The sequence below is a fragment of the Micromys minutus genome, assembly GCF_963924665.1.
Source record: "Micromys minutus genome assembly, chromosome: 16".
Classification (NCBI taxonomy): Eukaryota; Metazoa; Chordata; class Mammalia; order Rodentia; family Muridae; genus Micromys; species Micromys minutus.
In genome coordinates, this window is record NC_137985.1 from 41,891,312 (window position 1) to 41,903,169 (window position 11,858).

General features: G+C 44.4%; 1 protein-coding gene across 1 annotated transcript; it reads right to left on the bottom strand.

Moving 5' to 3' along the window:
- Positions 1 to 261: 261 nt before the first annotated feature.
- On the bottom strand, positions 262 to 7,683 carry PTS (6-pyruvoyltetrahydropterin synthase). The gene is given in 8 exon segments (XM_080930026.1): positions 262 to 951; positions 1,138 to 1,208; positions 3,324 to 3,380; positions 3,873 to 3,895; positions 5,158 to 5,237; positions 7,311 to 7,384; positions 7,386 to 7,519; positions 7,522 to 7,683. Coding segments are annotated over 8 exon segments (702 nt in total). The 5' UTR covers positions 7,661 to 7,683; the 3' UTR covers positions 262 to 827.
- Between the last annotated feature and the right edge of the window lie 4,175 nt (positions 7,684 to 11,858).

An 11,858-nucleotide genomic window follows, 5' to 3' on the forward strand; every position in this document is an offset into this window, starting at 1 on the left:
CAGAGTCAAGAGTGATCCTGAAGCTCTTGTTCTGCAGGACCAGCTCCTTCACATGCCCCAGCAGCTTGTAGACAGGGCAGATACTGGGGTAGATAGACCAATCCAAAGCCCTGGATCTAGGCCAGATGGTAGCTGAGTTGGTCAGCCTGCAGCAGGCCCTGGGACCTGGCCCAACAAAATTTTGTAAGTATTTTTACTATTTATATTATTCTAAGAAAAAATAAACACTGAAAATGAGGTAGATAACAAAAATGGGTTTATTTTACCTTTACATAATTCCACATCAAAATATTTTCTTCAGATGAAATAATTTTCAAATTTATTTATGTATTTTTTTAATGTAGGAAAGCTTTGTCTGCATGTACACCTGCATGCCAAAAGAGGGCACCATATCCCTTAATAGATAGTTGTGAGCCACCATGTGGTTGCTGGGAATTGAACTCAGGACCTCTAGAAGAACAATCAGTGCTCTTAACTGCTGAGCCAAGATAAAGATAATCCCTGACCTCTAGATAAGAGATCCTCTAAATGGCCTTGAGAGGATTGGGATGCATTTCAGGAGGAGAGTGTTTGTTTCTCATGTGCGAGGCCCTGGCTTCAATCCTCAGTTCTCCCCTACGCTCTCACCAAAAATACACTCAGGATACACTGAAAGTTTGATTAACTCATTTAAACACAGACCTTACATCACTTTAATGCTCAGGTGTTCCAGAACACAATGTGGAGTCACAGGTATGTGACGATTACTATGTACTTACTCTAAATGGGCAAAGAGCTTCCTCAAGTATGAAAAGAAATGAGCCTCTCTACAATAGTAAACCGAAGCTCTATTCTCCTTTATAGACTACAATGTTGTTGTCAGTTTCATACACTTTTACTTTATAAAGAGCTCCCACTGGAAGAAGTTTCTGGAGGTTTTCCCAGATATAGACAGCTACATTTTCTGTTGTGCTGAAGAAAAAGAATGAAAGAAGTTCAAAATACATATAATGAACAAAATTTCAAATTTAATATTTAGATAACACAGGAATTCCATTAACAATATCTACCATGACACCAATATTTTAGAAATCACATAATAATCACAATGTTAATTTGTTTCATTTCTACTGCCCAAGGCCAGACAGTGACACCTACCTTACAACATCTGCAAAGTATGGCACATCCAGATCCAGGTTCTTGTGATCAAGGGGCTTCATAATGGCGGCCTGCAAACAGAGAAAAGAGAATACCACTGATCTCATTTAGGACTCAAACTCCAAAGGGTTCCTTCCCCCAAGGTCTCTGAGCCTCCCCCTCTCATTAAGCTAAGACTTAACACTGCGAAGTGTTCCAGGTTCTATAGAGCAGTCTTACAAGGTTGTGAAACAAGGTCAGACCTAGTTCCCTGAAATGACCACATATCCTTGCCCCATGCAGAAGGAAGAAACCACAAAAACAGTTCCTGGAGCTTTCTAGAAACACAGCCATGAGTCACAGTTCCATCTGGCACTTCTTGAATTCTGTCTACAATGCTACTACAAACCCCTTTCTACGGCACAGCCACCTACATTAAGACCTGGTCTGAAATGACGGTCATCTTCTACATTTCTGTCCTGAAGAATAATTTATTGATCTTCTGTCTTAGAAAGAAAAAGTAAACATGGAGATTATTACTTCCTAATAATGTCACTTCTTGTCATTAGTAGAGAATATAATGGTCTCATTCTAAATTTTTACCATTAGCTCTTGTACAAAAATTTAACCATTTGTAAAACAAACTAATTTTCCACCTGGTCTGATTTCAAGAAGATATACTAATGACTGGTTTCCTGCAGTAAAACTGGAATCATATAAAAAGAGTGGGTCCCAAATCAACTCCTAAGTTAGCTAATTTTTAAAAATAAATAAAATAAAGAGATATGAATACCTAGAAAATATCTTTGCTCTATCTTGGATCCTTGTTCTGGCCACAACTTCTCCATCAAAGTTCTACAGGACTCTAACTTCACTCTATGGCCATAAGAAGCCACCTTTGCTGGTGGGAGTGTGTTATAATTTAGGCTCCTGAAAGAGGAAGGAATACCAAAAGCTTCCAGGTATTCAGTCCTTTGACTGCTGAGGCATCTCACGACTGTGTTATGGTGCACAGTATTGCACGTATATACTCTGTGCGCCCTGTGAATGCAAAGCCTTTATCTTTAGAAATTCTCTAAATTAATAAGCACTGCATTATTCATTCATTCCCTTATTTATTTATTCAATAATTTTTGACCACTTACTATTACCTCCTAGAAACAGTAATGTATATATTCTGTAGGCTATGTATTATTCATTCATCTTTGTATTTCTAATAACTGGCTTTTTAAAATGATGTAAAGAAACAAAATTTTTTAATATAAGAATATGAGAAAGTAATTATTAGCAACATTTTAACATCTGTCAACCTTGAGAAGACAAGTAAGGTGAAGTGAAGAACTAGACAAGCAGGTTCAAGTGGAGAAATAATGGAAAGAACTAAATAAAAGAAAAATTCCCAACGCTGTGAACAGGAAAGACCACATAGCCTCAGGCAGTGGAGTTAACTGTCCAGCACCCCTCAATTTCAATCCATGGAATGAAGAAACTAGTATAAGTAATCTCTAAAATGTCTTAGAACACAAGAATTTTACGATACGATCAAGAAACGTTTTAATGGCTACATTCTAATGTATTTTCTCTATCGTGACTTGTCTCGGTATCTTAGCATAAAGCCACAGTTGTTAAGTAAGTGTAGTGCTGGGGCTGCAGAGATGCTCTGACATTAAGCGGCTAGGGCACTCGATGCACTTTCAGAGGACCCAAGTTGAGTTCCCAGCACCCACACGGGATGGCGCATAACCACCTGTAACTCCAGATCCCAGAGACCCCAGGCCTCCAGCCTCTACGGTAACCCAGATGGGTATACTTATGGGGCTATGACTCCTTTGTTCTTCTCTGTATTCCAATACTTAAGCTTTAGTAAGCTGATTCACATAATTAAAAATAATTTTTAAAGGAAAATGTGGTAAGTACAACATTCAGAGAATGAGCAAACGCTTCAAAGAAAAAGTTTTGTTGTGGAAGGGGTAAAATGTAATAAGTAGAAAAGTGAGATTTCCATTTTTCTAGGGAGTGAGCATGTAACATTTCTTCCCATTACTGCAGCACAACGTCAACTGCTTTCTAGTAAGACTATAAGGCCGTCACCTCAAACATTGTCACTCCCCTGCCTGCCCCAACTCATGAAGTTATGTCATCTCAAGAGACAGGTAAAAAGTTAGACTAAGGGGATATCACCAATGAAGCACCCAACATGGCATTACCTCCATGTATTCTTTCAGGTCAGTCAAATTCATAACCATCCCTGTAACAGGATCAATCTAAGAAAGAAAGAAAAAAAACCGGAGTGTGAATATTCTAGTAGGTTCTCCATATGGACACTTTCACAAAGCTGGGGCGTGGCTCATGCCTACAATCCTGGCACTTGTGAAACAGAATCAGGAGGATCTGGAGTTCCAAGCCTTTCTTAGCTACACAGGAAGTTCAAGTGCAGCCTAGGCTACATGAGACCTTGTCTAAACGTGAAACAAACTTCACAGATTATTAGAGGCTATACAACATGCAGACTGTGCCCCCATTCCCTCAGCCAAGAGACACTTATTCTTTGGACAGAAGTACTATGTCCTGCCAGCACCCTTCCTACTAGATGGCTCTTTGCCCCATGCACACGTGACAGCCAGGCCTGGCATGGCAGCAGCTCACCACACAGTCATGAAGCAACTGAAACACAAGCTTTCAACACAGATTTCACCACAGTGTCTGGAGGTGGCCCCGAATTGTGAAGAAACCCACACACCCTTGCCAGCACGCACCTCTCCATGTACCGTCACCACAACTGTAAGAGAGAAAACAAGAACACCAACAAAACATATGACTTTCAACAAATTAGCACATATGCGCAGCTTAGCAACATAAACACAGAGCCGCAGTCCCCACGGCTATACTTCAACTCTTCTCCAAATCTCTCTTCTTTTCGTTAAAATCTTTTATCAATCAGTGCAAGCCTCAGCCCAGACAGAGGAGCTTAGAGGAAGCTTTGGCTGAGCAGAGAAAATTAGCAAATCCAGAAAACATGTGCAAGTTCCCTGTGTATAAGGTTGATGTCCCTGGGAGGAGGAACATGCTACTCAATCTTTGCCTGTAAACCTGGAAAATGCACATGTATGTCCAGCTATGTACCAAACACCCAACTCAACAGGCAGAAGTAGCCCTCCTTTACTGTCAGGATGTGTGTGCTCAGCTCACAAAGCAGCACATATTCACAGGAAGTGCTTGAAAACTGGTCGGACCCTTTGTAAGTTTGTATTTCCCCTTCCACAAAACACCACTGGATACTGTACGGTGAGTAAGTACCCTGAGGCTGAGAGGTAAGAGAGAAGAGGAGAGTCAGGAGCTAGACCACAAGCTCATCTCTCGAAGCCTGCTGTGACCCTCTCACCAGGCACATGTACACCCAGGGCTTACGCAGCCTGTTCTGAGGCATTAACTTGGGCTCAAAGAAGCATGTCCCCTTTCCTCCCACAAATCACTTTCTTAGAATACTACCAGGAGAGTTTTATATATAAACTCCTTTGCTGCCATACGATGCATCCCTAAGCAAGATACCCATTCATTAGCCACTATTTCATCAAATATCTTTTTTATTTTGCTAAGAAGTTTACATTTTAACTAATACATAAACATATAAAAGTCTACATATAAAGGGAAACTATCTGATGTTTCAATATATACATAGTACCATGTTTAAATCAGGTTGAGCATATCTGTGTCCTCAAACATTAACTATAATTAAATTTTAACATTAGTTTCAGCCAAACATAATTAAAAGGAAACAGCTAACAGCAGTTTTATTGTGCATTCAAATGTCAAAGAAAATGTTTTAAATCGTTTTGCTGCTGTTGTTTTCTACTCTCTTTAACACAGCAGACAACTGTGAGGTAAACCAGAACACTCATCCAACCAAGACAATGGCCCTTTGTCTTGACTTTCCACTAAAGGGCTCAGAGCCCTGACACTGTCCAGGAAGCTTCCCATTCACAGCCCTGTATGTAGGCTCTTCCTTCCGACAGGTTGGCAGCTGATGTGTCCCTCCCTCACCTTTATAGTTGTGCCCATGGCCATTCGGATTGTTGCATTTCCCAAACACTTTCAAGTTCTCTTCATCGCTCAGAGATGGGCTGACAGAAGAAAGACAGAAGTCAGCCTGACGAAGTCACGACATCCAAATTCCTCCACTGCTTTTTGCTTTGGATTGTGAAAACTCTACAATTTAATCTCACTTTAGATGATCAACTGGATCAATAGCTTGGATTTCATTATCCGCATTTCCATCAAGAACCAATGCACCACTCTCTAATTAAGCTAGAGTACCACCTAAATCATCAAGACCCGTAACTCCAACCCACTTATTCCACAGCAAGATTTCAACAAATCTCCTCATAGTCAGCACTTGCTCTCCTGCCCTCTCTCTGTCAAGGTCCCCTAAATCCCTGGCTGGCCTCAAACTCACTAGGTAGCTTAGCACAACTTTCAGCTTCTGAAGCTCTTGCCTCTGCCTCACACGTCCTGAGATCTATGTAAGCAGGCACTGTGTAGCCAAGCACCCTGCCTACTGAGTTACATCCCGGCTCTGCTTTCCATTCAACAAACACCGAGTATTACCCACCGGACAAGAGATGAAGCAAGGAACAGCGACAAGCATGAAGACATGTGTGACCTCTAGCAACTTAAAAACGTTATTCCTCCTAAAAAATAACGACCTCGGGCTCTCCTTTTAACAATCTTGCTCTTCTCTGCCTCAGCAGTTGCCTAGTGGAAACTTTACCAATATGTTCTCAGACACCCAAACCAGATGAAACTGTAAAATTACTATGCATGGCTGTAATTCCAGATTGGGGAAAAAAAAAAAAAAACAACTATCTTAATGAATTTCTGTCAACTTCTTATCTTATGCATCCTTACTAATCCTGCATGTAAGCTTCCTATTATAAAAATCCCTTTGAGAGGTTGGAAGGATGGCTTTACAGTTACGAGTGCTTACTGCTACTGCAGAAGACCAGGGTTCGGTTCCCAGTCCACAACGAGGCAGCTCACAATTGCCTGTAACGCAGGTTCCAAGTGAAAGACCCCCGCTTAGCAACAGTAAATGCCATGTCTGTAAGGCTGTGCACACACAGGGCAGGCTAGGTCAGGGTCCCAGGTGGCCAAGCAAGATACCGGTAGGCGGCCAGCTTGCAATAGACAAAGAAAGGGAGACACTCAGACAAGCCCAGCTTTCAGATAAGCTGCAGCCCCCGACTGGTACCAAGAGTTGTGTCCTTGGAGCCATATTTCTGCCACAGTCCCTGCCAAACAAGATGTCTGTAGTTGACCACCTGGACCTGGGTAAAGACACAATATTTTGCCATACATGCTGAGACAAGGACGAAAAACAGCACTCTGTCCCAGAGGAGGGACCAAGACCACCCTTTCCAAAGAACTTGAGGCTTGTCCCCAGTTCACCCTAGTTTCATTTAAATTAACCAATTAAAACCCTGTTGCTATGCTTCTGCTTCTGTACCTTGCTTCTGCCCCCCAAGCCCTATAAAAAGGGGACTGCCCCTTTGTCCGGCGCACAAGTCCTCTGAGAGACTGTGTGCCCACAGGTACCTGTGTAAATAAACCTCTTGCTACTTGCATCCGAAGTGAGTGGTCTCGCTGCTCCTTGGGAGGGGTCTCTTCAGACGGAAGATACCCTCCGGGGGTCTTTCACAAGGAATCTGACCCTCTTTTGGCTTCCACAGACTCTTCCTCTTTGGCACATAGCACACAAAACCACAACTTTTAAAGTTGAAATTCTCTAAGATTTTTCTTATCCCCCTTTACTTCCTCCTACAGCGCACACTTAGAGCACTACAAGTTCACAAGACTTTTGCAGAAATTTCTCACTGTACCAAACGTGGCCACATTTTAGACTCCACACAGGGCGGTGACAAGTGTTTGCTGTTCCCTATATCAACCCTATCTCCTAGCATGGGGCAAAGCCGTATCCAGTAGTGAGTGGATGGATGCTGTTAGAAATGGCTGTTCTCAGTGGACGAGATGCAGGTGCCTTCAAGTGAGTAATGAGGCTCCCTTTGAAATCAACTCTGAGGTGCGGTTTTGTGTCTTTGGGATTCAATTCCCGACTGTGTTGCTCCTTTGAAAAGCATCAAGGCTGGATTTATTATTATTATCATCATTATTTTGGTAAAGAGAGGGATAAAAGCTACCTTGTGTTACACCCGGTAGCCCATGCTCCTGTCCCTGTGCCTCCGGATGTGAGCAGCCTCTGGCTGGAGGGAACCTCTCCTGAATGGCTCCTCCGGGATCAGAGCTACACCGCCCTCTCCCGGGTGAGGCGCCGTAGTGCGGCTCCGCACCTTTGCCATTTCCTCTTCCGCCCGCCCCAGCTCGGCCCTAACCCACTCGCGTGGCCACGCCCCCAGGGACATAGCGGGACAAGCCCCGAACGTGCGGCGACACACGTGGGCACACCCCACCTGTGCAACCGGTGGCTCGCGCTGAAGGACACGAGGCGCGACAGTCGCGCGCGGCGCCGAACGCCAACCACCGCGCTCATGGTCTTCAGACCCACAAGCTAGCGGTTCCGGCTTCCGGGACCTAGGCCAGCCCCGCCCCGCCTCCCCGCGGCTGCGCAGTACAAGCTCGGCCCTCACTGCCGGAAGCACTCCTGGGCGTGGTTTCGGTGCGTGACACCCTTCGTCCCACCTGGAGGCAAACACGAGCGCCACCTGCTGTTCAGTCTTTGCTAAACAGTCAGAAATACCTTGGGCGGGTGAGGAGGAGCCAGAGGCCTGGATTTTTTTAATTGCCCAGGATAGTTTGTCTTCCTCTTTCGCTCCGTTTTTGACAGTCCTGGGTTAGGGTAGACAAATCCAATGTCTGGGTGTCCTTATCTAATGAGCTCCAGCCTAGTACCACATTGAGAGTGTCCTTAACCAAAAGGAAACCCAAGTCAAGGATAGCAATGTGCTGTCATTAGAGTTACTCTGCAGGCTGAGGCTGGAGCATTGATTTCAGGAGTTCCGGTCTATCCTAGGCAACATAGTAAAACACAAACTTAAGTGGAAAATAAAAACTTTGACACCTCAAGTTCCAAATGAGGGGAGGTCATGCAAAGAGACTTCCTCAAACCAGACAGAGGTAGCTTGAAAATAGATTCACCGTTTAGAACCCACAGAAGGAACAAGCTGTTCCTGGTTTTAGATTCCTCGCTTTCTGGGTTTTGAAATGGGAAGGCATCCCAATGTAATCCCCACTGCTCTTGTGCAACATTTACTGGCTCTGTGTTTGGACCCTTTGTCTCAGCAGGTTAGCTTCTAGTAAATGCTGTCAGAGAGTCAAATGTGGCATATATCTGCAATCCCAGCACTAAGGCTGAGGCAGGAGGATGACAAGCTCAAGGTCTAGCTCAAAAAAAAATAAAATCCTATGAGTAATTTAAATGGACACCTTTAACATCACCCACCCATTAATTAAATTTAAAAACTGTTCACCTAAGTTGTTCTGTCTGTCCTGGAACTTGGTCTGTAGAGCAGGCTGGCTTGGAACTCACCTGTCTCTGTCCCTCTGCCTTCCAAGTGCTGGGGTTTAGGTACTGTACCACCACTCGGTTAAGACCTTAATTCCATATGCTTTAAGTATAGACACATGTACCTCAGAACAACATGATGATCCCTGTTATCTGAAAATTCAGTTTAATGAGACAGTCGAACAAGTAACATGCCAATTCTGTGTCAAGAGAGTAAAAGCTCCCAAGAGCAAATTAGTCTGAGGTGGGTTTTAAGGAGTCCAACAGATGGGTAAATAGAAAATCCCAGGAGGAAGGAGTTTAAGCAAAGGATGTGCGGGAATGTAGCCTTCTTAATGCATGGGTGATAAATGCTTGACTCCCTTGGGGTGCATACAAAACGGAAGAGAGTGTATCGGAAACACTGACTGCAGATCGACTTGTAGAATTGTGAATGCCTTCCTACCTATAAAGGAAAAAGAGACCCCCACCTTTTCCCTCCCATCTAGTTTTTCCTCCAAGAGAAAGGAAGTTCTCTGTTTAAATAACATTTTCAGGCATAATTGAGAACTGCTTGCCCAGATGGCTTCAGCCTGCTCTCTGGAGAAGGAAGAGGAGGAAGCCAGCCCTGGTTGCCATCTCTCATTCTTTTCTGTATCTTGCTTTCTTATTGAAAGCTGAGCCAGGATCAGGCCCTCTCATTTGTCTTCTCTTCTTGCTTGTACACTGAACATCGCTGCCGTGTTGAAATGAAGTAAAGGTTCATGTGCAGGAGAGAGATGTGTTCAGATAGGTTTGCTTCCCAGAAGTCAGAGACCCCATCGACCTACATGTCTAGACAGGCTATGTTAAGCCTCCATGTTTTGTCTGAGGAAATACATGGAATGCTTTTCCCATAGACCTCTGTGAACATCCGGAGTCTTATCCTCTCAATGTTTGTGGCTTCCCTGTTCCCACATCTGCAATCTTAGCTGTCTATGCGTCACACTCTGCCTCTCATGAAACCGCACATGGCATGGGACTTAGCCTTAGTTACTGTCACAGTGCAAAACTCCATACAAGGCATTTATGTGTAAGGTACACTTCTCTGAAGAGGAAAGGGTTAATGTGGTTTGGAATAATCCCTACAAAGTTTTATAGAAGAAACTGACATTCCGGACTGGGTGACACATGAACCCTTGTCCCAGATCACATCTTGGAGGATTTCTTCCAGAAACATGAACAGACAATGGGACCCTGGGCAGTTTAGCTGGTCCAAGATTAAAGCTCAGCCAATAGGTAACAGGAAGGAAAGGGAACAAGGAATTTGAAGGCATCTGGGGGAGGGGGAGGCACACTGCAGTTTACCTCAATGCTATTAGTAAAAACTAGCCTTAGAAATGTGACAATTATGTGGTCTCTTCTGCCACCTGCTGTACAAGTTGAGAAAGAACCTCTTGCCTCATTGCCTCTTCCCAGCAATGGCTGGGAAATGATCTCTCTGGAGATCTGAATAACTGCCTACTTTTAGCATTGTCCCTCAAGACAACCATGTCCTTCCGAAGACTGAGCTGAGGGTGAGGTGGGGGTGGTAGTGGGCAGTTTGTAAGAGGAAAGCTGAAGTGAACTGGCTGGCATAGCATCTGACACAGGCAGCAGAGGAACACCCAGTTAAGAGGGCACCAAATGGGACAGCACTGGCTTCTTGTCCCAAACTCCTTAGAGCCAGATGGACAGACAGTAACAGACAGACTGTGTGTGACCTGTCACAGACTTGGAGAGAGCAAGGCACTGGTCTAGATTCTAAGCTCATGGTCCTCAACATATGGACCATGACCCCTTGGTGGGGAGGGGGAGTCAAACAACCCTTTCACAAGGGTTGTCTAAGACCATCAGAAAACACAGATGTTTACACTCTGATTTGGAACAGCAGAAAAATTACAGTCATGAGAAAGCAACAAAATGAATTGTGTGGTTGGGGGTCACACCAACATGAGAAACTGTGTTAAAGTGTCACAGCAATAGGAAGGGTGAGAACCACTGCTCCAAGTCTACTACTGTCCTGGACCATTCTGCATTTCTCTTCCCAGGGCCTCTGCTCCCCTGCATGATAGTGGTAATAACCTTATTGCAGTCTTTCTGTATGTATTCCTTTTTCAAAACTCGTGTGTCGGAGGAGGTGGATAGCATGAACGCCACAGCACATGGATGGGACTCGGTTATCTCCCCCCTTTTCCTGTGGACCCCAGGGACCAAACTCATGTTATCAGGCTCGAACTGCAAGCACCTCTTCACCTGCTGAACCGTCTTGCCGAGCCTTTTTCCTGTATCCTCTTGGCAAGTGGTGAGAGTATTCAATATATGTTAGACTATCCTCAAAATGTTCTCTGGAGATGGCAAGGTGGCTCAATGGGTAGGCACGCTTGCCACACAACCCTGATGACAGATGCTATGTTCTTAGCACTCCGATGTGGGGATGGGAACTAGACAATGGAGACCTGTCCAGATGTTTCCGGGCTGAAGAACCTGCTGTGGAAAGTTATCCTCTGGCCTCCTTAAACACCGGTGACTGCATGTATACACACACTGTCCTTAGACACACGTGCAGTAACAACAGATTATTTTTAAATCTCAAATATTTTTATTTATATGTATGCATTTATTTTTTTATTCATTTATTTTGGAGACAGGATCTCACTATGCAGAACAGACTAGTCTTGCCTTAAATTCATAGAGATCTGCCTGCCTCAGGAGTGCTGGATTAAGGGTGTGTGCCACTATACCTGGCTCTGCAAACCACTTTAAATATACCAGTGCTTGCTTGGTGGTTTCAAGAATAAGGCCTAAGACAACAGAAACCCAGAGCTGAAGGGAGCACTAAGTAGTTGAGAGCATGTGTGCTGCTCTTGCAGAGGACCTAAGTTTGCTTTCCAGCACCTGTTTTGGTCTCCAGGGATTCCGGTACTCATGTGCAACCACCACGACCACCACCACCATCACTACCACCACCACCATCACCACCACCACCACCATCACCACCACCACTACCACCACCACCACCACCATCACCACCATCACCACCATCACCACCACCACCATCATCACCACCACCACCACCACCACCACACAAAATACATAAATATTCTTAAATATATATAAAGGGGCTGGAGAGAAGGCTGGGGATTGTTTCTCTTTCAGAGGTCCTGGGTTCAGTTCTCAGCACTTACACAGCAGCTCACAACCATCTGTAACTCCAGGGCATCTGATG